General features: G+C 33.4%; 1 protein-coding gene across 4 annotated transcripts; it reads left to right on the forward strand.

Moving 5' to 3' along the window:
• Positions 1–46: 46 nt before the first annotated feature.
• On the forward strand, positions 47–22,857 carry LOC125055137 (EH domain-binding protein 1). Of its 4 annotated transcripts, none has more exons than XM_047657404.1 (26): positions 47–259; positions 2,069–2,119; positions 2,652–2,762; positions 4,905–5,000; positions 5,543–5,651; positions 6,190–6,371; positions 6,957–7,074; positions 8,078–8,369; positions 9,004–9,182; positions 9,524–9,657; positions 11,077–11,212; positions 11,645–11,711; positions 11,871–12,000; positions 12,475–12,658; positions 13,312–13,414; positions 14,505–14,620; positions 15,094–15,258; positions 15,675–15,757; positions 15,991–16,076; positions 17,318–17,413; positions 17,488–17,609; positions 18,497–18,631; positions 19,368–19,453; positions 20,095–20,218; positions 20,551–20,615; positions 21,244–22,857. In XM_047657404.1, exons 3-26 carry the CDS (start codon positions 2,659–2,661, stop codon positions 21,320–21,322), a joined length of 2,991 nt encoding a protein of 996 aa, XP_047513360.1. In that variant the 5' UTR covers positions 47–259; positions 2,069–2,119; positions 2,652–2,658; the 3' UTR covers positions 21,323–22,857. The 4 variants fall into 4 exon arrangements, with proteins under 4 accessions (XP_047513360.1, XP_047513359.1, XP_047513361.1 ...); XM_047657403.1 differs by having other exon boundaries at positions 9,010–9,182; positions 13,312–13,420; XM_047657402.1 differs by having other exon boundaries at positions 48–259; positions 13,312–13,420.
• Positions 22,858–24,738: the final 1,881 nt, after the last annotated feature.

A 24,738-nucleotide genomic window follows, 5' to 3' on the forward strand; every position in this document is an offset into this window, starting at 1 on the left:
TTCAAATTTCGACTTAAGTCTAACAGCTGTCAGCTGTCTGAACTAGAGAAAAAAAAATCAAAATGGTTTGATTTGGTGAATGAAAATTACTGCAGTATTGGATAAATTTACATAAAATAATATAATCACCCTATTGAAAATTGTGATCGTTGTGTGTTATTAATAAGTGAATAAATAAAGTGATGTGCGATTTCTGTGAGCTAGGAAGACTTGTGGACTAGTAATTGATATAGTGATATCATCGTATTTTTTGCTCTCGGTTAGTATTATACAAAGGATTATCTAAGGAAATATATATCTGCGTTAACTTTAAACGACACCAAGTCTTTACTCAGGAAATAAAATCAATGTCAGTTCTTTGACCTTATCCGAATGCCTATGGTTTCGTTAGTCGTGTTATTTTTAGATTCGATTGCTTTATAGTACTTAGCAGCGATGTACATCTGTTTACTCACTATAATTAACTCAATCATGTGCGTATTATAATAATTAAACATTATTTTCTTCATCAAAGATCATTTACTGAAGCCATTAAGTTAATTTAATTACTTGCATGAGCAATTTAAATTTCGATGTTATAGTGATTGGGTGAAGAATTTGCAAGCTTTTGAAGACATCTGTTTTATACCAGTATTAAATTAAATTATGGTAGCCTTTATATTTTGAAAAACCTAGGTATTATTTCTGCCTAATTAAATTATTTAGACTATTTATGAAACATAGCATACACCAACTTTTTAATTACTCAAACACATTTAGGTTAAAATAATTACTGCATATTTTTCATATATAATATTAATTCCATTTCTATTTAAACTCTCCTATGTAAGGATTATAACAATCCTTTAAATTTTAATTATAGTTGACTCACTCCTGGGCCTATATTATAAGTTCTAACAGTTAACTTTTTTTCTATAACTGAACTTATATTTATTTAATGTTCATATAATCCCATCATTGATAACAAACAGGAAACTGATTAATAAGGCAATGGTTTTATAGAGGTCAAAATAATTAAAGTTTCGTTAAAATAGCCCTTATTGCTATATTATTTGTAATATTACAGTTAGATAATTTGCAATTGTAATGATCTTTTTCCTGTTTACTTATTAGGGTGTATACTTTATATTATATACATATTTGAGTGCAAATTGAAGAATTTTAAATGTTTTTAGTATTGATTAAATGTTTTTAAAATAGCCAGTTGACCTCATATTGATAGTGAACAATGTTGATTGTGTGAGGTGAGATCATCAGGATGTAGTATGAGATGATTGTGTGGTATACCTTGTGGGTGTCTGATATTCCAAAACATAGCTCAAGTCACAGTTTTGTATTACAGTAAAAATTTGTTTCCTTAGTTCTTCTGAGATAAAGGAGTGTTTTTGAAGGTGGAATTTTACATAAACATTTTATGTAAAATTTCACCCTTTTTTAAAGGATCATAAAAAATTATTCTTAAATTTAGCTTAGTAATAAATATTACCTTGTACTTGATGGTAATTTTTTAAATTTTTAACAAAACATGATGTTTTTTTTTAAATAAATTAGATAGTATTTAATAATAAAGCTTCCTCTGTTGACTTTATTTTTCGTTCTTATCTTTCTAGACCTTGCTAAATGATTGTAAAGTTCAAACTTTAACCAACAACAGTTTCATGGTTATAAATATAATTTCATTAAATCTCAAATAGCGTCGTAGTTTACATCGAGGTTACGTCGTAAACTTTAGATAGTAGTATTTTCTTTAAAAAAAATGTAATACGGTTTCGACTTTTAAGAGCGCTGTGATACTCCGTCAATCTTAAAACACAAGATGATTACCAACTTTAGCTTTATTGCAGCGTGTCACTGCGCGTGTTTAAGTGATATTATTTAATTAAGAGAATCGCCCTACAAGGTTTCATTACACACTAGACATCACTGATTTGCTTATGCCAAAAATGTATCATAGTTTAAACCCAATCTTTAGAATTCGGGTGACCCCCCGACCGTAGGAAAATAAAAATTAATAACTTATGTAGCCATTATAAATATCCGTTGTTATCAGTGTGTCCTTCCGTTACAGGAGCGGTTTGAAGTGATAATGTGTGGCCATAGATAATCGAGTATATTTTATGTAAGTACTCGTAGTTAAACACCGTACATATTTATAAGTTATAAGTATACAATATTGGTTTATATTGAGATAAGAAAATATAATCGGTAAGGTTTGTGTTATAAATTTGACGCTTCAAGTTATTTTTAACTTGCTTTTGCTTGTACTTTGTTAGCGTGGAATCGAGAACATCAGAGTTAATCAATATGTCCCACTGTTTATGTCCCTCATGAATTGTCAAGATGTAGCTTTCTTTTGACAAAGAATTTTCAAAATCAGTTTAGTACTAGTCTAGTAGTTTAGACTTAGGGCCCTTTCTAGAAAAGAGCGTACCAATTCTTAAAAGGCCGGCAACGCACTCGCGAGCCCTCTGGCATTGAGAGTGTCCATGGGCGGCGGTATCACTTACCATCAGGTATAGATTGCGAGAGCACGAACTTATAAACTCTATCTATTTTTTTAGTTAAGAAAAGTTTTTATATCTTTAATAGAAATTTCTAGTACTATATTTCATAATTAATTTGAGGTATGATTTTGATATTATATTTTTTAGTGTAAACATGGCATCCGTCTGGAAGCGCCTCCAACGCGTGAATAAGCGCGCCGCTAAGTTTCAATATACCGCATCCTATCATCAGATAGAGCTTGATCTCACTCCAAAATGGTAAGTGTAATAAATTAATTATGCAGAACAGGCATTTAATAATAATAATCCAGTGGCGCTACAACTCTGAATGGGTTCGTTGCGTTCTTCCGCAACTGTTTCGTTGATTATTTTTATTTCATAGACAAGATCAGCCCTCCTCCTGACACATGTTGTCGATTTTCGGATTTGAGAAATACCGTTGACCTCACGATGTTTTCCTTACTGTACGAGCAAGTGATAGACATAGACAGAAAGTCCATTGTAGCACAGCCCACCATCCAACCAAGCTAAATACATTAAATTAACAAGCATTAAATACCATTGAAATCTTTAGGCGTATATTTAGAAACATGTCGGAAGTCAAAAGTCTGGTTGTTAGCGGACATAACAGAGACAAAATAGTTTGAAAAAGGGTTGAGATTGAATCGCGATATAGTAGATACCTACGTGTAAGAATATATTTTATATCAGTGCTAATTATCTGAATCAGACTTGATAATATTGTATTATTTATCCAAGGTAAACACAATACAAAGTAAAACCTACGTGAATTATTTTTATACCTGTTTAAGATTTTTTCATTTAATACAGTTTTTGACAGAAATCGACTTATTTGTGAATATATTCATGTTATATTATAGTAACCAATTAACACCACTGTACTACTTTGGTGAGTAACAAACATTTCAACGAAACTACAACGTATACGTTATAATATGTTTACGACAAATGTACGAATCTAATTTGTATGTAAGGTTATATAACTAAAAGGAATATATTTTGATTTGTTCTTGTCCGCTTTAGTATCCTAATATTAATATTATAAGTAATCATGTCCTACTGATTGTTCCTCACAGAAATGACAGGTTTTAATTTCAACGGAACTTAAATTAAGATAAATAATGATGTACGTATTAGGTAGTGCAAGCACACTCCGTGATTAAACAATAAAATTTCATACATTCTGCGTATGTATGAAATAAATTGGTAGTAATCAAGTGACATTGATTTACAACAAAATTTGTCCGTAGATCCATCCTTATTGAATTCTTTGATTTCGTTAACATTTAATAAATCAGTATGAAATTATAACAATAACGAAGTCGGATAAACGCTAGCAACTTTGTAATTCACGGCAGAAGTGATATGAATACGGTCGTATTTCAAAGGAAAATGATCTGTGACATTAACTCCGAAACCTGATAGGTGCATTTATAAGACGTAATATTACATTTATGTAATGTTGTTACTATTAGCTATATTGTCTTCTACACTATGAATTGTTTATATCGGTTTAATAATTTGCTATTCGAGGTGTACTCTAGAAAAAAGTGATTATCTAGAGTACAGAGGATTACTTAAGAATTTTGTCTCTTGCATGGAGTACTCTCAAAATATTATATGCCAGGGCTTAGGCCAGAGTTCCCCAAACTTTTTTGTGTCGTAGACCCCTTGCCATGTTTTTCCGTCTTGGGTAGACCCCCTACTTACTGATATTGATTTCTTGTAAATTTCAAAATATATTGCGACCACATATCGAATACCAACATCCTACAACTTACACAATTTTATAAACATATATAATAAAATTTGTACTTCATAGGTACTTTTATAAATAATATATATGTTTTGATATTATAAGATAGTATTATGTAAGTAAATAGGTACTATCAGTGTATGTGTTGAAATCCACTATCGTATCCACTATCCACTTTTCATTTCATGGACCCCCAAATTTTTTTTTGCTGACGTAGACCCCTTGCAGGTTGTCATAGACCCCTAGGGGTCGATATAGACCACTTTGGGAATCACTGGCTTAGGCGGTAATGGGTATAAAATTAAAACCTATGGACCAGGCCTTAATCCTGTGGGCCTGTATCTGTTTCGTGATTAGTTTTTCTTATAGGCATTTGCCTACACGATATGTCTGCGAGTGTGTGCACATAGACAGAAAGTCCATTGGTGCATACACGTAGGTAGTTGAAATATGACCTCAGGGATGAGAAACGCACGCTGAAGCCGCTAGGTCAACACCGCTCATTATGATAATACATAGGAAGATTTTATTTGTTCGATTGGTGATGTCACAATAATTGATTGGAGTTGGAGGGGAAAGAAAACTGCACTATTGCAAGATTTAATAATTTGATAATTCTCCAGGAAACCAAATAAGTTGAGCATTGTATGGACGCGAAGATCCCGTCGTGTCGTCACCGATCCATTAGAATGGGAGCCCTCGCTTAAGGACCCTTTAAAGTTAGTATATAGTTCGACTTACGTTCGTTCGTTCTTTTTTTGTTCCTAATTCAGATCTGAGTCCTAACTCTGTAACCTCCAATAGTCGGCGAGCTCAAGGTTGCGATTATTAGCGCTACAAATGTTGAGAAAACAACATCGAACTTAGATACAAAAACGTCGGGATCACAATTGCTATTTCAAGTTACAGAATAAGGGCGCTGATTACTAAGTCGTGTATAAGAAAGTCTAGAATTTAGGGGCCTCATAGCCTAGCGGTCTTATTAAGTGGCAGCTAGGTGAGGGGTACCGGGTTCGATTCCCGGTTCGAGGGCAAGTTTTAATTTAATTTAAATTTGTTCTCGGCCTTTGGGAGGGTTGTGCGGTACCGGGCGAGTGCTTAAACCGTACATATATACACGGTCGAATTTCTACAGACAAGCACGAATTATAAAAAATCCTATACTTGACGCTGGCTAATGTACAAATCGTGCCAGAGCCATAAAAAAATCTAGAATTCGATTATTTCAATAAATAAACAATACATTTTATAATATTTACAGAGGTTCAGTGATATTTGGAGTCGAGAATCACACGATAGCGGTGACTTTGTTCAGAGATTCACGGACTAATGAGCTCGAGGACAAGGATTGGACGTTTGTTCTTGAAGATGTAAGTTATATTGGTTTTGTTATTTAGTTCCTGGCTCATAAATTGGCAAGAGTAGTGAGGCGTAGAAGCACTTGTTTGGTCTTCATATTAAAAGTACATTCGCGATTATTCCCCCACTACACTCAAATACTATGTCTTGCCAAACGCGTAGATAGTGTAGATGAATTTAAACAATGAGTAGAAGTTGTTTTAAGATTTTTTTCGAATTAAAAGTACTTAATGTACCAATACTTACGCAAAAATTATCTAAACTCATTGATTAAAATCTTAATTTAAAATGTTTCAAACTCAAAATAACTTTAATCATATAGTTAAACAAGTACACTTATGAACGTCAACAGAAGTAAAATTGATTCTAAATTTACATTTACTACCAGTTCGCAAGTCAAGGGCGTAGAGCGGGCAAGAAGAACTGGCAAGAAATCCTTTTTAATCGCCAAATTTATATACAAATTGTTTGAACTGAAGCAAATCAATCCCAAGGATTAGGATCATTTAAATATTCGTCGTTTGTTTTTTATTTCTGACTATTATGTAGGTTTCTGTAACCGGCAAGCGGCGACGTCTGGCATCTTGCGCAGTGAACTTACGCAAACATGCGTCACTTGCGCCTGCGCAGAAGCCGCTTAAATTTACCCTAGAGCCGCTTACGAAGAAGCTTAAGAGCGCCAGACTACACTTAACCCTTCACTGTGTTCTGCTAAGAGAGGGACAGGCCACGTGAGTATATAATATACGCTTTATATAAAAACAGTGGCGCTACAACCTAATAGGTATGGGCCTCAGATTTCTGGATCTTTTTCGTGATCATTTTGCTTAATAGGCAAGTACGAGATCAGCCTTATGTGCCTGATACAAGCCATCGACTTTACGGGTCTTAGGCATTTTCCTCTCGATATTTTCTTTTTTTTTTTTATCGCAAGTGCTAGTCTTACAGCTAAAAGCCGATATTAGCCGACACTGCTCTTAAAATATATAAAAGTACATATTTATTTATTTACTTATTTACACTTCGTTACCTTATACAAAATCATACATATAAAAAAAGCAGGTTACATAAGTTATTAGGCAACGGGTGGCCTTATCGCTAACAAGCGATTTCTTCCAGGCAACCCAAATATGGAACAATAAAACATATTATTATTATGATGATGGGATGAGATAAAATATCTCATAATAATAATATGTTTTATTGTTCCATATAAGGGTTGCCTGGAAGAAATCGCTTGTTAGCGATAAGGCCACCCGTTGAGTCGATCAGTAAAAAGGTAAGGTTTCATTTTAAAATATGTACTATTGTTTTAGTGACGAGGACATGCAATCTCTTGCCTCTCTTCTTTCTGTCAATAATAACTCTGATATCGCAGTGTTGGAGGATCTGGATGAAGATGATTACACGTTGTCTGATAGCTCTACCAGACAAGTAAGTGTGTCGACGTAAAGCGAATGTTATAATTCTGAATTTTCTGTTAATAATAACCGTATTTTACCGTTTTCACAGTTCGTTAAACTAAGCTCGACACAGAAAGATAATTGATTTATTTTTAAATAAATTATAATCATTCAGTGTCGCTACAACTCTATATCGGTCTTGGTCATTAATTCCATAGACTAGAAGGTGATCAGCCTTCTGTCTGACTCACCTCGTCGGATTTTGGATTTGAGTTATGCCGGTTTCCTCACGATGTTATCTTTCACCGTAGAGCGTGTCTTGGATACTATGGTTGCACCGCCAACCAAAAGATCGAACCAACGACCTCTGTCGTCGCAAGCTGAAGCCACTAGACCCTCACTGCTTGATTTCTAAATAACCCTAATTTTATAAAAGTTAAACATAGTATTTTCGACAATAGGTGTGACAGAAATTTTACTCATTATTTTGTCGGTATTTTACTCTATAATTCGTTACAATATGATTTGAAAATGTGAAGTAAGAAATCCTGGTACTAATAATAAAGAAGAAACAGAAATAAAATTTCATACAATTCCGATGTGTTCAGATTTTTACTCACGATATACGAAACAAGTTACTATCAATAAAAAATAAAAAATAATGGTTTAAAAATACTAAAAAACACGCTTTATCAAACTCGCAATATCAAACTAAAAAGTGAAAAATAATTCCTAATTTAGGCTGAAAATGGTAATGAACAAATAATACTGGTATAATATAAAAGTGTGTTTTTTAGTTTTTTTTAACTATTATTTATTTTTTAGTTAAATTTATTAAATTTTTTTTTCGGATTATTGCATTTTCATCGATCTTTGATAGGTACGCAAAATTTGAATAAAATCTGTCCGTTTAAAGTGAGTCAAAATCGAGTCCGAAGGAGTCGGTTACATACATACATACATACAGGTGAAGCTAATATAAAGCGTGTAAAAATACATATGAGTTCAACAGTCTGTCAATGTATGACTTTCAGATGCTTGATCTCCGCCAACAAATGGAAGAAATGACACAGAGTCTAACTAATTCGGACATAGCGGCGACCCCTAATAGTGTGCAAAGTCTCAATTTTGACAAGACACCAACAGCACAGAGCCCTACAACACCAGTTAATGCTGTGGAGGCATTTGGCGAAGACGCGGTGACACCCAAAAATAGACCGGAATATTTGAGCAGTCTGACGAAGGCTATGAGAGCTGAACCCAAGTTTAGTTCCACTGCGAAACCTGTGGTAGCTCCTAGTGAGGAAAAGTTAGATAATTTAAAAGGTATTTTTTATCTTAAATCTATTTTTAACGGGGATTCAATTTACTAACCAGGAAATATGTATTATATATCTAATATATAAAATTCTCGTGTCACAATGTTCGTTTCCATACTCCTCAGAAACTCCTCAACCGATTCTTATGAATTTTTCTATGCATATTCAGTAAGTCTGAGAATCGGACAACATCTATTTTTCATCCTCCTAAATGTTAAGGGTGGTCCCTCCACTAAATTTTTATTTTTTAGACAAAACTTTAATTGTCACCCTTCTACAATCAACCCCTATTTTTTATTATAGTAGATAGTTATTATTTGAACTAAAAAACGTTTCTTAGAAATAATATACATGGCAAAACGACGTTTACCGGGTCAGCTAGTAGAAATCTAAAATTCTGGCCCGTTGTTTATATTTCGTCTTGTCTAATCTTTACTTATTTATTTGCAATAGTTATATTTTAAATTAATTAATAAGATTGTTTTTAACACCCTGGCCATAATTAGTTTCAGATTTTATGAATCCATTTACAAATCGTAGTAATAACGGGTAGTAATTTGAACTGAGAACCTGGGCATATTATAGTTAATAAAACACAGTCAGCCTTTTTAGTTTAAGTAATAAGTACTTATGTTTAACAGTTACAGGTCTAGTTTTCAAACCGAAAACGGTTGCTAAACGTAATTTGAAACCCCTGGAATTGAAGTCTAACTTAAACAACATTAGTTTGGATACTAATGACAACGAAAGACAAGACGAAAAGACACCGGTGCCCGAAGAAAGATTGACAGTTCCGCATGTGGAGAAGGATAAGACACCGGTGAGTTCTAAAATCGCATTGTTTGTTATAGGTGTTGGATGGAATATCACCCAAATATATATTTCTTCATTGTAATTACGAGTGACAAAATGTTTCTATGACAGAATGTTGAAATTTTATAAAATTCCAATATAACATTGCTCAAACAGAATTCATTATGATACAGGTACAAGGTCAATTTAATGTTGTTTGCATCACAAAGGAGTTTCTATGACATAATTTTTATTATTAGCAGCAAGCACTGTGCAATTTGACATAACTCATGTGAAGCTATTAAGGTTGTACTCTTATTTTAATGACCCTAATATATAAAAAAATAAAAACGAGAATTCATTAACTAGATGGTGGACTTGGTCGAATGGTGTCAATACATAACAAGAGAGTATCCAAGATGTCAGGTCACCGACCTCACTACCAGCTTCAGATCGGGGCTCACTTTCTGCGCCATCATACATCATTTTAGGCCGGACCTTATGTGAGTATAGTATACATCGGCACAAAGTGAAATTACTGTCTAATTTAAGTTTTAACTTCATTACTCCTCTTTTTTCATCCTAGCGTATGCAATTTGTCAGAGACGAAAAAGTACGTTAAACGAGTGCCTTTATTTGGATTTATTAATTTTTGAAATTATACTTCTTTAGGCGCGTTAAATTGATGAGAGTGAAATTTTACGATGCGCGCGCACCGTGACACAAAATTAACAGAATGAAGTGGCCCACGGAAGATACTACGGCATTGGACATAATTTAAAAACAACATTCGAATAATAATAGAATTTATGTTACACTTAATGTAAGAGAATAATAATAAATATTTATTTATTTAATTTTTCAAATGTAAACTGAACTTTATTGACTATAATGACTCATTTTCCAGTCTTTGATTATTTAATTGTAATTAATTATTTGCATGCAATCAAAAACTATTTTTAATAATGCCAAAGAAGTATAACTTCTTACACGTGTACATAAGTATACATCATTTTTTTTCACGCACACGCACCCTTTTTTTTAATACATTGTAAAACAATGTGTATGCCTCAATAATACAAGGAAATATGACATCACAAATTTAACATACATACACATCAATTACATTAGAACATAAGCAAACTATCAAGGAAAAAAAATTTAACAAACAACCACAAAATTTAGTTGTATGAAGGTGTAAATTTTTTTTAACAATTGTGTATAAAAATATTAACTATCTATTCATATTATAGCTTAAAACACAAATAGAAAATTATTAAGCCCAAACATAATATTTAAAAAAATCCCTGTCTCGGGTGCACGTTAAGCCTCAGTTCTGCGTCCGCACTCTTGATACTTTGTTCGGATATTCTATCGTTTTAGTTAAGTTTTGGAATAGATAGTTTCTTAGTGGTAGAGTTTTGTCTCTACGCATACTTACTCTACATACTTGTGCACTAAAATGTCTGCGGACGTGGCAAGTTTGAGTGAAGCCGTCGTAATTCTGGGGAGAATTTATAAATCAACTAGCAGACTCGGCCAAGCGTTGCTGTGGCTAAGGTTTTAGTTATATTACATAGTAGTCACCTATTCAAGGGAACCGGTAGGAGAACACCAGTCATGGGGACCACCATGCTTTTTTGGTGGCTATGCCATTAAATTGTAGCTTATGTGAAACGTTGGTACTTTCAACACAGCGCCATCTGTTAGAATTGTGTCAAATAATAAACAAATAATTTGCAATAAAATTACATTGCGGGTATAGATTGAGATGTAAACTATCCTATCTTTTAAGTTGGATCAAACTACACACGGTGTGCAAATTTGATTGATATCGGTTCGTTAGTTTAGGAGTACATAGCGGACAAACAACGTGACACGTAATTTATGTATATTAAGATAATAAGGTGAAAATATTTTAGTGACTATTCTGGGCTGCAACCTGATGAAAGTGAAGAAAATGTTCGTCGTGCTCTCGAAGCGAGCGTTAAACTTGGTATTTCACAAGTTCTGACCGTCGCTGATGTCTGTGGAGGACCTGTACCTGATAAACTTGCTGTGAGGATAATGTTTTTACTTCGAATATTTAATATTCAAATACAGAAACTCTTTAAAAATTCTAACCCATTATAAAGAACGTCAGAACAGACTTTTCTATGTAATCCCCTGTGTAAAGCTATAATGACAGTAATTTATATATGTCACCGTAAAATTGTAAACACCGTTAGATTGTAATCTATCTCGCGAGATTGTGAACTGTCGAAAGATTGTGAACCCCAACGTACTGTTTACGATTTAACGTGTTATTATTCGGTAGATTGTAATCTATCGTTAAGGTTCACAATCGAGAGGCGAGATAGATTACAATCTAACGGTGTTTACAATTTTACGGTGACATATACATTAAAATAGAGTTTTTTGTTGGTTTTATCGATATAATTTAATTTTGATTTCAGGAGATTATTTTTTATAAATCATCAATAATTGCAGGTGATGACATATCTATTTCAACTGAGAGCATACTTCACTGGCAACGAATTACAAGTCGAACAACTAGGTAAGATTTGTTTTAAAATCTATAAATAAGCCCCTATTCTGTCTCTTTCTCTCGTGTCATTTTGCAAATAAATGAATGAGACAAAACATTCTCAAAGAACACTTATGTACAATGTACTCAAAATGTAACTGCTGTGTCTTATGTTTATTATATCGCCAGGTAACGATGAAACAGAATCCTCGTACCTGGTGGGCAGACATGACACAGATGACAGTCTTCCACCAGAGTTGTTCTCTCGGGAAGTGAGCACCAGAAGATCTAGGAATGTTATGGATAGACCGCCAGTACTGTAAGTGTTTTTGTAGATTTATTTTTTTATTGTTAACAAAATTAGTCAAAGGTAATTTTTTTACCTTTGACTAGGTTAATTTTTTACCTTTGACTAGAATTTTTTTTGTGTACAAAAAAAACCCGATTTTTTTGTACCGTTTAGATTTGTAACATAAATTTCAATAATTGTAGTGTGATAAATAAAATAAAAATTCATAGTAAACTACAACCCCCTGGTTGCTTATACACAATTTTTTTATAAGATTTTTCATAAAATATTCCCTATTTCCCACCGACGCATTTTTCTTTAGCTTTAATACCATCTGAGACACAATATAACTTTTCAAAATTGAAATTATGGCCTATTTAATCTTGTTAATTCAAATTAGCAATTTTATTAGTCAGATATATCAAATACAACACAATAATTAATCGGTTGTTGCCTCATATGTCATTATCATATAAACTATATTTAACAAAACATTACTTTTAGTAAGCAAGAGTCGCAAGAGTCCCGTCAATCTTTAGACCTATCGCCGGATAAATCCCCCGCTATAAAGGATATGAAAGACATATTCCAACAGTCAAAGAACATTCTTGGCAAAATGCTGTCTCCTGCAAAGGATTTGAGGGAGAAACCTACGGCCAAGTGGTTTAATGAACCAATCAAGACTGAGGTAATACAATATATCTTAATATATATAAATTACGTGTCACGTTGTTTGTCCGCTATGGACTCCTAAACTACCGAACCGATATCAATCAAATTTGCACACCGTGTGTAGTTTGATCCAACTTAAAAGATAGGATAGCTTACATCTATACCCGCAATATTATTTTATTGCAAAATATTTGTTTATTATTTGATAGTCACGATTCTAACAGATGGCGCTGTGTTGAAAGTACCAACGTTTCACATAAGCTACAATTTAATGGCATTACCACCAACAAAGCATGGTGGTCCCCATGACTGGTGTTCTCCGTTTCCCTTGAATAGGTGACTACTATGTATTATAACTAAAACACCACAGAAACGCTTGGCCGATCTGCTAGTATCTATATACGTATATGTAAGAGAGAGAGTAAGAGACCTATTTAGCCTAATTGTCGAATTCTAAACTCGGGAGAAAATTTATTTTGAGTTTAAACCTATACCTATCCTCGTTTATTTCTTAGATAAGGAAAAAGATAGATTTATTTTTTAAACCATTTAGTCTGTGTTTATTAATAAAGTTCTTTAGTTTTAACTCTTTATTGATTTTCATCAACAAATTATAATTTATCGATAAAACACAGAAATAGCTGCTCAAGTTAATTTAATTTTTTTCAGCCACTTCCGCGCCCGGAAAAGTTGATGACACGCAAAGAACTCACAGATCCGTTCGGATCTGATGATGAAGAGGAAGCTCCACCGGCTAAAGATTTCAATAATGGTATTGGTAGGTTATTTTTATACAGCAAAACAAAATAGTGTACTAATCGCATAGATTTATATCGATAGATAGGCCCCGACCCCAAAAACTGTGGCATTGTTTTTGAATGTGTGCGTTAACGAAAACGTTTGAATGTGTGCGTCAACATGGCGTCCGAAAACAGTGCAATTTGTGTAGAAGGTACGGTCGAAACTAGTGTCATATCTTTTTCTCCTACACTTTAGAAAGGCACACGATGACATTTTGTGACACTAAACTGCTCGCAAACGTCCTTTACAACACGTCCGGCTAACACTGTGTTTAGGGGTGCACTGATCCCAGGTTAGTGAGCTCACTCACTTCGACTGTGGAACAACACGGCGCGGTCTCACTGCGGTAAGGGCCTATCTAACGATATAAATCTATGACTAATCGTATATTTTACATAAGTCCCGCAGCGTAACGCTCCATTATAAAAACAATTTGGAAAGTATAAACCTATTTCGCGAATCGGTTTTTATTTTATAAACGTATTGTAATAAGTCCTATACTTGTCTAAGCTTTCTAGCTTTCGACAAGTTAAAGCATCGTAAGAACATACGCATATTTTTTGTACTGATCTACGTAAATGATTCCAAAAAATTATTTTATAATTGTTTGTTAGAAGATGCTAAAACATTGGTCAGCAGTCTTGTTATTGAATAATTTTTAGCATATTAACCGACTTTCAAAGGAACAATTTCATAATTTTTGTTTTTAAACAGAAGGTTTTTCTCGGTTTCTCTGAGATGATCATCAGGTACTCACTGAAATCGCGTTAAAAAAGCGCGAAAAAAAGTTATACGCGAGCACACAAAAATAAGAAATCTCCTTTTTTGAAGTCGGTTGAAAAATACAAAATACGTAACTAAAATTAAATACCATTTCTGATGTGTACAGTTGTTAAAAGATTAAGATATAAATTAACATACAATATAGTAGCAGGAATACTTGTCCAAGTGTTCAAAATCAACATATAATACCTACATAAAGAAAATATTTGTGATTATAATTATAAGTACAGTTCTCCTAGTTAGCCAATTTTTGTTTAATGAGTATTAATTGATTACAGTGCAACCAGAACAGAAACCAATAATTGAGCCGACAGCCACAGATCCACTTAATGTCTCAACGCAACCAAACGACAAGTTGAAACCACCCACCCCAGAACTACCCAAACCTACACCGGTATGTAAAATGGTTGATTTGATTTGGTTTTTTTGTTGGTTTTCCCCTGTAGTTATGTCGCTAATGTGTTTAATTTAATGTAGAGAAACATTTTTAAGTCAAATTTGTTTTGTTAAGTCAAATAATTTCTCATATTGCTCATCTGAAACTCCTGGGCGTTGTAAGCTTTGTAGTAAGACTGATAAAAGCATTATTTTGTGAGTTGAAAAGCGCCCTTAATACCAGTGTGTAGGGTTTATTTTGCCTTGCAAAATGTGTTTCAGTCTTGCTTTGAAGCTCATTGTTAGCCTGTGCTTAAAAGTACATAAATAACGTTCATTTAGACTAAACCATATCATTTTTTTCCATTCCCGAATCATCATGGCTTCCATTTTGTGTGTGAATCCGATTGGACGATAATGCTTGGATACCTCCGATTGGCTAATACGATAACGCTTGCTGATTGGTCCAAATGCTTGCTTCTCATTGGTCAGCAATTGTTATCGCGTCATGACGAACTAAAAGAAAAAGCTAGACAGCTGCTAGAGGCTACTAAGCGTGAAGCGCGGGAAAAGGATAGAAAGAGACAAAGTTTGAAAGAGAAAGAGGATAAGAGTGAGTTAACAAATGGACTCAAGAATGGTGAAAGTCCTAAAAAGGTATGATTATTTAAGTAACTAAACCAGTTTCGAAAATTATTCTCATGTCTCAAGTTTTTAGCCAGTTTTACATGAAACCTAAGTGAAAAATACACTCATATTAAAATATATAATTAATAATACATATAATTGGTACATTTTAGTAACTAAAGAGTCCCTAGGTGGTCACGAAACGTTTTACTATACTTGGGTACAGCACTGTACTTGGGTACTGAATAACGTTACGGCGAGTTACATAGGGGGGGGGTCAATAATCTCCAAAGATTGCGTTACGTAATACTTGAACGCTCCCTTATTATTTATTATAAGCAACTGTTTTTTTTTATAATATCTATTTGGATCTCCTCTGATAGCTTACTTTAAAATAAACTTCAATTTCGACTTACTTGATTTTTAATCTTCGTGGTCTACTCTAGGGTATGTCTGAGGAAGAGAGACAAAACATGTTGCGAGAGAGGGCGAGGAAGATCATAGCTGACGCGAGAGCTGGGATTGTTAGGTAATGTACATTAAATTAAAAGTATTATCAATAAATGTATGTAAAGAGTTATAAAAGAGAATTAAAATTATTCAACTGGTGTTCTATAATTTATTCTTCGAAGATTATGAATCTTATAAATTCTGTTTTTATTTGAAAATTAGGTTAGTTTTAAATTACTTTGTGTCTTAAGTTAAATGATGTCCTTGTGCCGAGACAATTTATTAAAAAAAAAATTAAACACATCTTTGCAGTCCGAAATCACCAATGTCACCTTCCCGAATTAATCCCGGTACTGTGGAAATCATCAGTAAACATTCTGTTTTGGAAGAATTAGCTGGTAAGTACAGTGATTAGTTACGTCTTACTGTAGTTTAAGATTTTCCAAACTTCGAAGTTTCTACTTAAAAAAATATAAGGCAGTGTACCATATGGGCAAATATGTTTTTGTGTTGCCTGGAATAGCTTTTGCTTTTGTATTGGGTAAACTATTATTTCTATCAATGTTTCGATTTAATAAAACCACCCATCTATAGATAAAATAAACTGGATCCGAAATAGCAGGACAAGAAAAAGATGGCGCCGTAACGGCAAAAGTAAATTTTTTTCCAACGCCGATAAAGAAGTTTCATTTCCAAAACTTACCCGGATAACGAAAAATTTAACTACCTTAAAGGTCGATTCACACATATCAGTGAAGCCACGGTTCCGTCAACGTGTCCGCTCAGTTCAGTATCAGTCATACAGTATTGCGTCAGTCATTCAATTCACACATGTCAGTACTCAGTTTACGGAGCTTCAGTGAAAACTCGTCCGTCGCGTTGTCAAATAACGTGATTATGGCTCTGTTCAATACTACGGAGCTAGCAATGATAGCTGTTGCTTTAGACGAAGAAGAAGAGCAGCATCAAGGAAAAAAAGAAAATGGGTGCATGAAGCATGGCATGGAAGAGAGACGTAAGGAGAATTCATCACAATATACAAAGAATTAGTTAAAGAAAATATTTTAAAATGTGAGAGAGCTGCTTCAATATTCTTCTGCAATAAATAAAATGTAACAAATAATAACGCGGCGTCAGTGATCCGACAAAAAATATCGTTGACAACGAATCCGTCCGTGATTGCCGGTGTCGGCACTGACACTGACAAGTGGGGATGCGTTCATAGAGAATGTATGAAAGAATATTTCGCACTGTGCCGGTACTGTGTCGGAACTGTGGCTTCACTGATATATGTGAATCGATCTTTATACGGTTCCTGTGTTATCAGGGTGTTTTAAATAATAGAGGATTTTAGTTTTACTCTATATTAACCACTCGCGTACAACAATAGAATATACACAAAATAATGAAATGTTAATTGCTATGTAACGAATGATTTCAATGTAACAGTTGAAGAGAGTGTCTACATCTGGCTGTACTCTCGGGGCGTAACTCCGACGATTTAGGAAATCGCCACGCTTATAAAACTATGAAAGCCTGAGTGAGCAAAATGTACAGCCTTGGCTCGTACAACCTTAACGCTTTGATAAATAAGGCTTTCGAATAAATTACGGTACACTGCATCAAAGTATGTTTTTAGCTGGTGGTATGGAGCACCTGGAAAGTTTAGTCAACAGAGAATCGGCGCCTTCGACTCCCGGCTCCAGGAAGAGCAATCCCAGCCCAGAAAGAAATGGTAAATATCTAAATGAAAATTATATTATTGAGTTTAAGATGTGGTTTATTAAAGTAATAACTATCCCGTTTCAGAAGAAACAAAAGAAGGGAAGAGTAGAAGTCAGTCTCCGAATGATTCTCGGAAATCGCCGCTCCATTCGTTCAGTGCCCTCGTAGACAGGCTCTCTCCTGAACCTAATATGGAGGACAATGAGGTTTGCTTGACAGATTTTGGTATTAAATATTAAAATAAATTGTAGAATATTTTTTTTATGTAACAGGAGGTAAACGGGCTGGAGGCTCACCTGATGTTAAGTGATACCGCCGTCCATTGACACTCACATTGCCGGAAGGCTCGCAAGTGCGTTGCCGGCCTTTTAAGACACATGTGCATTCATGGCAAGTGATTCCACATAGCGTTGATACCTCAGGAACTGGCCGTTAATCTTTTTTAAGCCTTTATCTATCAGCGCGTGTTGTAGGCTCTTGGTGTTTTTTTTTGTAACCTACATTGAACAAATCAATAGGAATAAATGGAGTTTATTTCGTCCGATTAGCCTCTAATGGCGTATCAGCGGTCACCTAGGCAGTAGTAAAACTGACTAAAGTATTTCAGTTCATAAACATATATAAAGAAGTTATTATATATTTTCTTTGGTTATTATAATTATCCCTACCAACTATGTTAGAGGATTGACCATTTAGTCGCCTCGTCACAACCCAGTAGATGCGGAATTAAACTTACAAATGTAATTATAATCTACGCTCTGACTGAAATTGAAACCCATCATAAACTTTTAGAAAACCGCTGAAGACAATCAGTGTTTAAAATTATATAATGTAATAGAAAATTAAGACAAATACAGGATGTAACAAACAAAAAGGCGTGCATAGAAATATATTAATACGGTGACGTCCCTATAAATTATAATATATGGACACGACCAGTAAATTTAAGTAAAAGTACAAAAAACGGGATATCAAAAACAACAATAAAAAAAGGAAATAAACTAGGGAAAGAATAATTAAATTATTTGAATTTTAAATTAAATTATCTGTCCAGTTTCAGTTTTAATTAATTAAATAAAACATTTTTTTACAGAATAAAGAAAGTTACAGCACTTATATAGCCAGTGAATTGCAAGCGTTAGAGCGAGAACAGAAATCTATCGATGAAAAGGCCGCGGCTTTAGAGAAACAATTAAGACGGGTCATGGACCGGGCTGATAATACTGAGGTGAGTGAATGAGTGAACGAAGATTTATTTATTAAAACATTCAGAAGGAATAAGCGAAGCGAAATCAATAGTTTTACATAGCATAACACTCGATATTATTTAAAAAAATAACCCGATACAATTTAAGGAAATGTAAAACTTACGATATCGACTTTGGAAGCGTTCAAGTATTATGTAACTTAAAGGGGGGGGGGGTTTCCTCTTGAAAATGGTTACGATGCGGGGCGGGGATTGAATTGCGCGTTATTGTTAATATCATTTTCGACTTTTCAGTACTTTACACCACATAATGGTAACTTTTAGGTATAAAGAGTCATTGGGTGGTCACGATACGTTTTACTATTGGATACAGAAAAACGTTACGGCGCGTTACATGGGGGGGGGGGGGGATCAATAATCTCCAAACATTTCGTGACGTCTTACTTGAACGGGAGCGTTCTTGTTCCACAGATTTCTTATTTACGAAAAAAATAATAATGCTAGATTTATGCTTTCAGAGAAAGTGGAGAAAATTAATGACACAGTGTGTTAGAAAGCCTAACAATCCGGTATCTGTTTAAATTCTTGATTATTAGTACCTCTTTGATAGGTTTTAGTTACGTCGATTAGTCGTAATAAGTATTGCAAAAACAATTTAAGTAATATGTAGTTATAATAGAAAGTTATACAGAAAATATTATTCTTTTAATTGCGTAGAAATGTTGTATGCATATTCTCACTGTCTCTTTGTTTACAGGAGGAAGATCGGCTGATGTCGCAGTGGTTCAATCTAGTGAATAAGAAGAATGCGTTAATACGCAGGCAAATGCAACTTAATATACTGTAAGTACCTTTTGAGATGTGGCTAGTTTTATTATACATCCGAGAATGTTTAACGCCATTACTTTTAAAAATTACTTAAGATTCCTGTGAATTGCACCTTTACTGCTATGGTAAATGTTATAACATAAAAAAAAATCGGCCGTACGAACGTATCACGCTCGGTTCTCTAAAAAATTAAAGACAATTAAATCTTTTACTATATACTTTTACACAAGACTTCATTACTTACACTGATAACTTTTACTAATATTATTTTTTTTTCTACGAAGTATTAGTAGTATTATTACAATCTTTTTTTGCGACTGAAGCCCAAACTAGCTGCTGTGCTCTCTGGCAGAATGACCAGCGCTGTGGAACAGTCTGCTCCTCAGCATAATGCTGAGCCACGCATTACACACTTAATACGTACCTTGTTCTTTAAAAGAAAAAAAAATGTTATCTCTAATTTTTTTATTTTTTTTATTAATGTTTTTTTTAGTAACAAAAGTTATGTCTATCACTGGAAGTGACCTGACCAAGGCTCTCGGATAATTTAAAGTTTGATTTAACTGTGGGGTATTTTTTATTTCGTATTTAATTTTTTATCGTTTAGGTTTATTTTGGGAGAATTGAAATAAAATTATGGTGTTATCAATTTACAGAGAAAAAGAGGAAGACTTAAGCCGTCGGTGCGAGCTATTAGCTCGCGAACTGCGCCTCTCACTCGGCGTTGAAGAGTGGAGGAAGACTCCGGGGCAGAAGAGACGAGAGATACTTCTCTTACAAGTAAGCAAATTTTTTACTTATATATTTTAATAAAGATTACTCTCGTGATTAGATATGACAAAGAAGACAAATAGCGAAATAGAGAGATCTATTTATTTATTCTTATTAATTTCTCTTATCTATATATATTAATATCTCTTGACAGCAGCTAGTAGCACACTGAAGTTGTTTAAATACTTATGTATCACTATGCCCATTTGTAACCAGATTAAAATCTCTTAATAGCTTTAAAAAAATACTATTTCGTAAATCTGAAATAGACTAGAGGTAGAAAATAAAGTAGATCAATACATTTAAGTAAATACCTTTTCATAAATTACTTATGCTTTCAGGACTTATTATCAGCTGTTAATGAGAGGGATAGGCTTGTACAAGAAATGGATGAGCAGGAAAAAGCGTAAGTACTTGTAAAGAGTTTTTTTAACATATTACAAATGAAATAAATTTATTTATTTATATTATGTTTACTCAATATCCAAATACTGCTCAAAATAGAAAGTCGTAATAATACATAGAGGAAAGTGATAGAAACTAAATGTGTTTTGTCTATATTAGGCCAAATTTAATAAATCACATTTGATATCTGTGAGTTTTAGCTTCTTAGTGTGTGTGTGTGTGCTGTGGCTGTAATTGGCCCTGGCTAAGCATTATGCTGCGGAACAGAATGTTCCACAGCACTGGTCATTCTGCCAGAGACCACATCAGCTAGTTAATTAAATTAATTATGTTTGATATAATCACAATGTTATTCATTTATGGAGAAATATTCTTTCTACTATTCCTGTTACAAGTAATTGCCTCCGATTTTACTTATCAACATTAATTTTTGAGTACATCTAGTGTTTAAAGAGTTTTTGTCGCAACATTGTAACGACGTTCAGCTCTACTAAGGACAGAAATTGGTTGAATGTTACGTTATTAACCTCGCGACCCTTTTCTAAGTATTCTTTCTATAGCATTTTAAAAAAAACGTGTTACTTGAAGCCTAAAATTATTTACTTAATTTGATTTCAAACAAATTACAGGATAGCGGAAGATGACGAAATTCAGCGTAATCTCAGCAACGTTGAAATACGGAGACCGAACAATTGCTTGCTTCAGTAAATTTAGATTTGCCATTCACGAATTCGCCTTGATACGAAAAGTTTGACAACTTCGACAACTCTAAATTGATTTATGGGCGTTAATTCGGTCGTCCAATCCGTTGTAAGAAGTATTAAATATCTAATAAAATATATAATTTAAATACAGGAATTATCTCTCCGATAATTTCGTTAACTTAAATTGATTTCTAACTAAAGTTTAGTTTTTAACTAGACAGATTACAGTTAAATTGAAATATTGACCTGAAGAGACGCTCTTTAGTTATTGACTGTACGAACGTCTTCGTGGATGGCATTTTAATTTGACTAAGTCCTTATTCGAATAAAAACTAAAAAGATTTATTTCGACAAAATTATTTCGTATTATTTCTGAAAATAATATTAATCAATCATTGAAATAGAAATTCAATTTTGAAAAACAACAAGGTATGAGAATTATTCATAGATGAAAAAAAGTTTTTTTAGTTTTTTGTCGAATTGCTAGGCATTATTAATTATTTGATGACGCTGAAAATCAGTAAAAAAATGGATTATTTAATTTCGTATTTATTATTGCACTGTTTGTGTTGTATTTTTTAATGTAGCAAAATTATTTATCGGCCTTAATACTCATACTGTTAGAGTAAGTATATCTCTGGGATTTTGTATGTCAATGTTTAATTTCATTGCCTATTTAAAGTCCGGATATCAGAATATCTGTCTCTGTTTATCGTATATTTAGCGAAAGAGACAGCTATACTAAATTAAGTTGGTTTCTTTATGAATTATTTCAAGCCCTGTTTAGTTACATTAAATAACGAAAAATTACGCATAACTAGATTGGACTGAATTGGTGGAATGTTCGCGGTTTATTTTCTTATGAATTGAGTCTAAAATTGTTTTATAGCATGATAGAATTTTAGTTCATAGTTTACCAAAGAGCCGAGGTGGGGTATAGACTTTAAGAAAAGTTGTGAAATAATGGCGTTTATGATACTACTAACGCCCTATTCAAGAATATACCATAAGTATATACTACAGTATACGATTTTCAAAGATCTCCTTTCGTTAGTAATCGGTTAAACGGTAGGATCAGCTGTGATTTGACCAGAGAATAAATATAATAAACAAATGAAAAGCGTTCTTCGTCTTTACATATTATGCTCTGTGCTAGGTCCTGGCCATTTTGATGGTATTGGCGGGGAAGGCTCGTGGCGAAAATTGTCTATTGTCACATAATCCTAAGAGTGACAAGGACGACATGCAAATGTTATTGCGGCTTTTAGTACGTTTACATCAGTAAAAAAATCTAAACCAGTCTTGTGCACTCAAGTGTACTTTCGTCTCTTTCTATCAAATTGTGTTTATGGTGTGATAAAATAGACGAGTACTTTTTGAATAAGTCTATACCCTAATTAGGACGTGATAAGTACAAGATGCCATATCGTGTACAATTTAATTTTTGTAGTTTGTAAATATTTTAGCTTTATGGTGAAATCTTGCCAGAGGTGCGCTATGTGTTAGATATAGTTTACGCAGGCGAATCGGTAAGTGAAACGGCCATGAATTAAGTAAAATGTAAATACGAAAGTACCTGCTTTTTTCTGGATAGGTTTTTGGGCAATTCCCGCAAATTTTACAAGTGGGTCCTAAGGCTTATTCACTTATTACGATATAACAAATTAATTTTATAATTTTTGACATAATTAAGTTTGACATTGGGAACGGAAGGGGAGTAACTTTTGGTCTGAGATAGCACGTGACCCTACTCAAGTTCTTGTTCGTCAACGACATCGCTTAAGCGTCTACACAATCTAATCCGTAGCATTTGCGTCAGAATAAAAGTGGAATAGCAGGTCTTAAAACTCGAGGATTCGAGGTTTTGAATATGGACCTAAAAGTTACTCTCACACTACTTTTTGACAGAAACGCTTGGCTTAGAATGTATCAAATTTCGCTAAAACTATATTATTGTATCCATAATTGTGACAAGACGCAAAATCGGACGTCGCTAACGTTTACCTCGACTCGGTTGGACTATAGACCCAGTAATATCAATGTCTAAACAGACTTAAGAGTCCTAAGAATGTTAATGTTATTGTTTAATATATCGGCGACACGTAATTTAATACCTCGGTAATTTATTTTGTATATAATAAATTGTTAGTTTTTATTTACATTGTATTATTTATTAAAGTGACTTATCCAAAATGAAATAATCGAAAGATAATCGACTTTAAATTAATGCTGACAAGGTTCAGTTTAAATAAATATTCAATGCGTCTTAAGATTTTTAAATGCATTAAAAATTGTCTGGTCGTGTGTCTATGGATAACTTTTTTTATCATTAAACATAGATTATGTAATTATTGTATTGGACACTTGATTCTATTCGAAATTTAAATTTTCTGTTGACGTTTTCTTATTGGAATCTGTAACTAAATAAGATATGTAAGATATAAGGTGCTGTTTTTAAAAATTAGCTATGGTTCGTGCAATTTATTGGTCATTTGAGATATCTATTTAATGTATCTTTGTAATATGAATTTAACCGCGCCTTTTATTCAATGTTTTGTGCCTAATGTTAAAATTAGCGTATGTTTTGAGTCCTTGTGTACATAGTTAATGTGTGAATGTGTGCGTTACGAGTGATTCGGCTTTGGCATTATTTCGCATATCTTTAAGGGTATATTTTTATATGAACGCAAAATTATTAGATCTCAATTGTGAACAAAAATCATTGTCACTTTAGATGCGAATATGAGCGACGCCGATAATTTTTCCTTTTATTTAACTAGACTAATCCAGCATCATTCAATATAATGCTGATTCTAATGTATGATGAAGATTATGTAAAGCGATGTTTATATCTCCCAATTTAATATTAGGTTTGCAGTTCCTAATCAGAAATATTCAGTCGTCAAATCCGTAAAACAGTGCTGTGTGAATTTATTTTCAAATATATTGGATTAATTTCGTGTACATTAGAATTAGCACCATTTTTTAAATAAATACAATACGATTTATCGCTCATATTTGGCAGAGCACTTAATAGATTAGTACACTTTCGATATTAACCTAAACAGCTGAGTGTCAATAGATTGTAGACTAGAAATCTTGCATAATGTATCTGATCGCTAAAAGTTTTATTTGTCTATGACTCGTAATTAATAAAGTGATATTCTACAATTGTTATTGGGTTTTATTTAATACGGACTCGGATATTAATGTATCTAATTGTCTAAAACTTTCATTCATTTTCATCTGTGGTTCAAGAATTACGGGATTAATTACGGCAACATATTGGATATCCATATTGGTTTTCTTTCATCTGGTTTAATAGAGGTGTTCCGTTACTGTGTGTTGTGTCTTGAAACATTTAGGAGCTATATTTAAAAGAGTAAATACGCGTGATACTTATTTTGCTAAAATACATAA

Source organism: Pieris napi, chromosome 13 (genome assembly GCF_905475465.1).
Source record: "Pieris napi chromosome 13, ilPieNapi1.2, whole genome shotgun sequence".
NCBI classification, from domain to species: Eukaryota; Metazoa; Arthropoda; class Insecta; order Lepidoptera; family Pieridae; genus Pieris; species Pieris napi.

Excerpts from the sequence above, each read along its gene's own strand:
- LOC125055137 (XM_047657402.1), top strand. The coding sequence starts at position 2,659 with ATGGCATCCGTCTGGAAGCGCCTCCAACGCGTGAATAAGCGCGCCGCT. Across the intron at positions 5,001-5,542 it reads TCGCTTAAGGACCCTTTAAA|AGGTTCAGTGATATTTGGAG; the intron begins GTTAGTATATAG and ends TAATATTTACAG. Across the intron at positions 12,001-12,474 it reads ATGGATAGACCGCCAGTACT|TAAGCAAGAGTCGCAAGAGT; the intron begins GTAAGTGTTTTT and ends CATTACTTTTAG.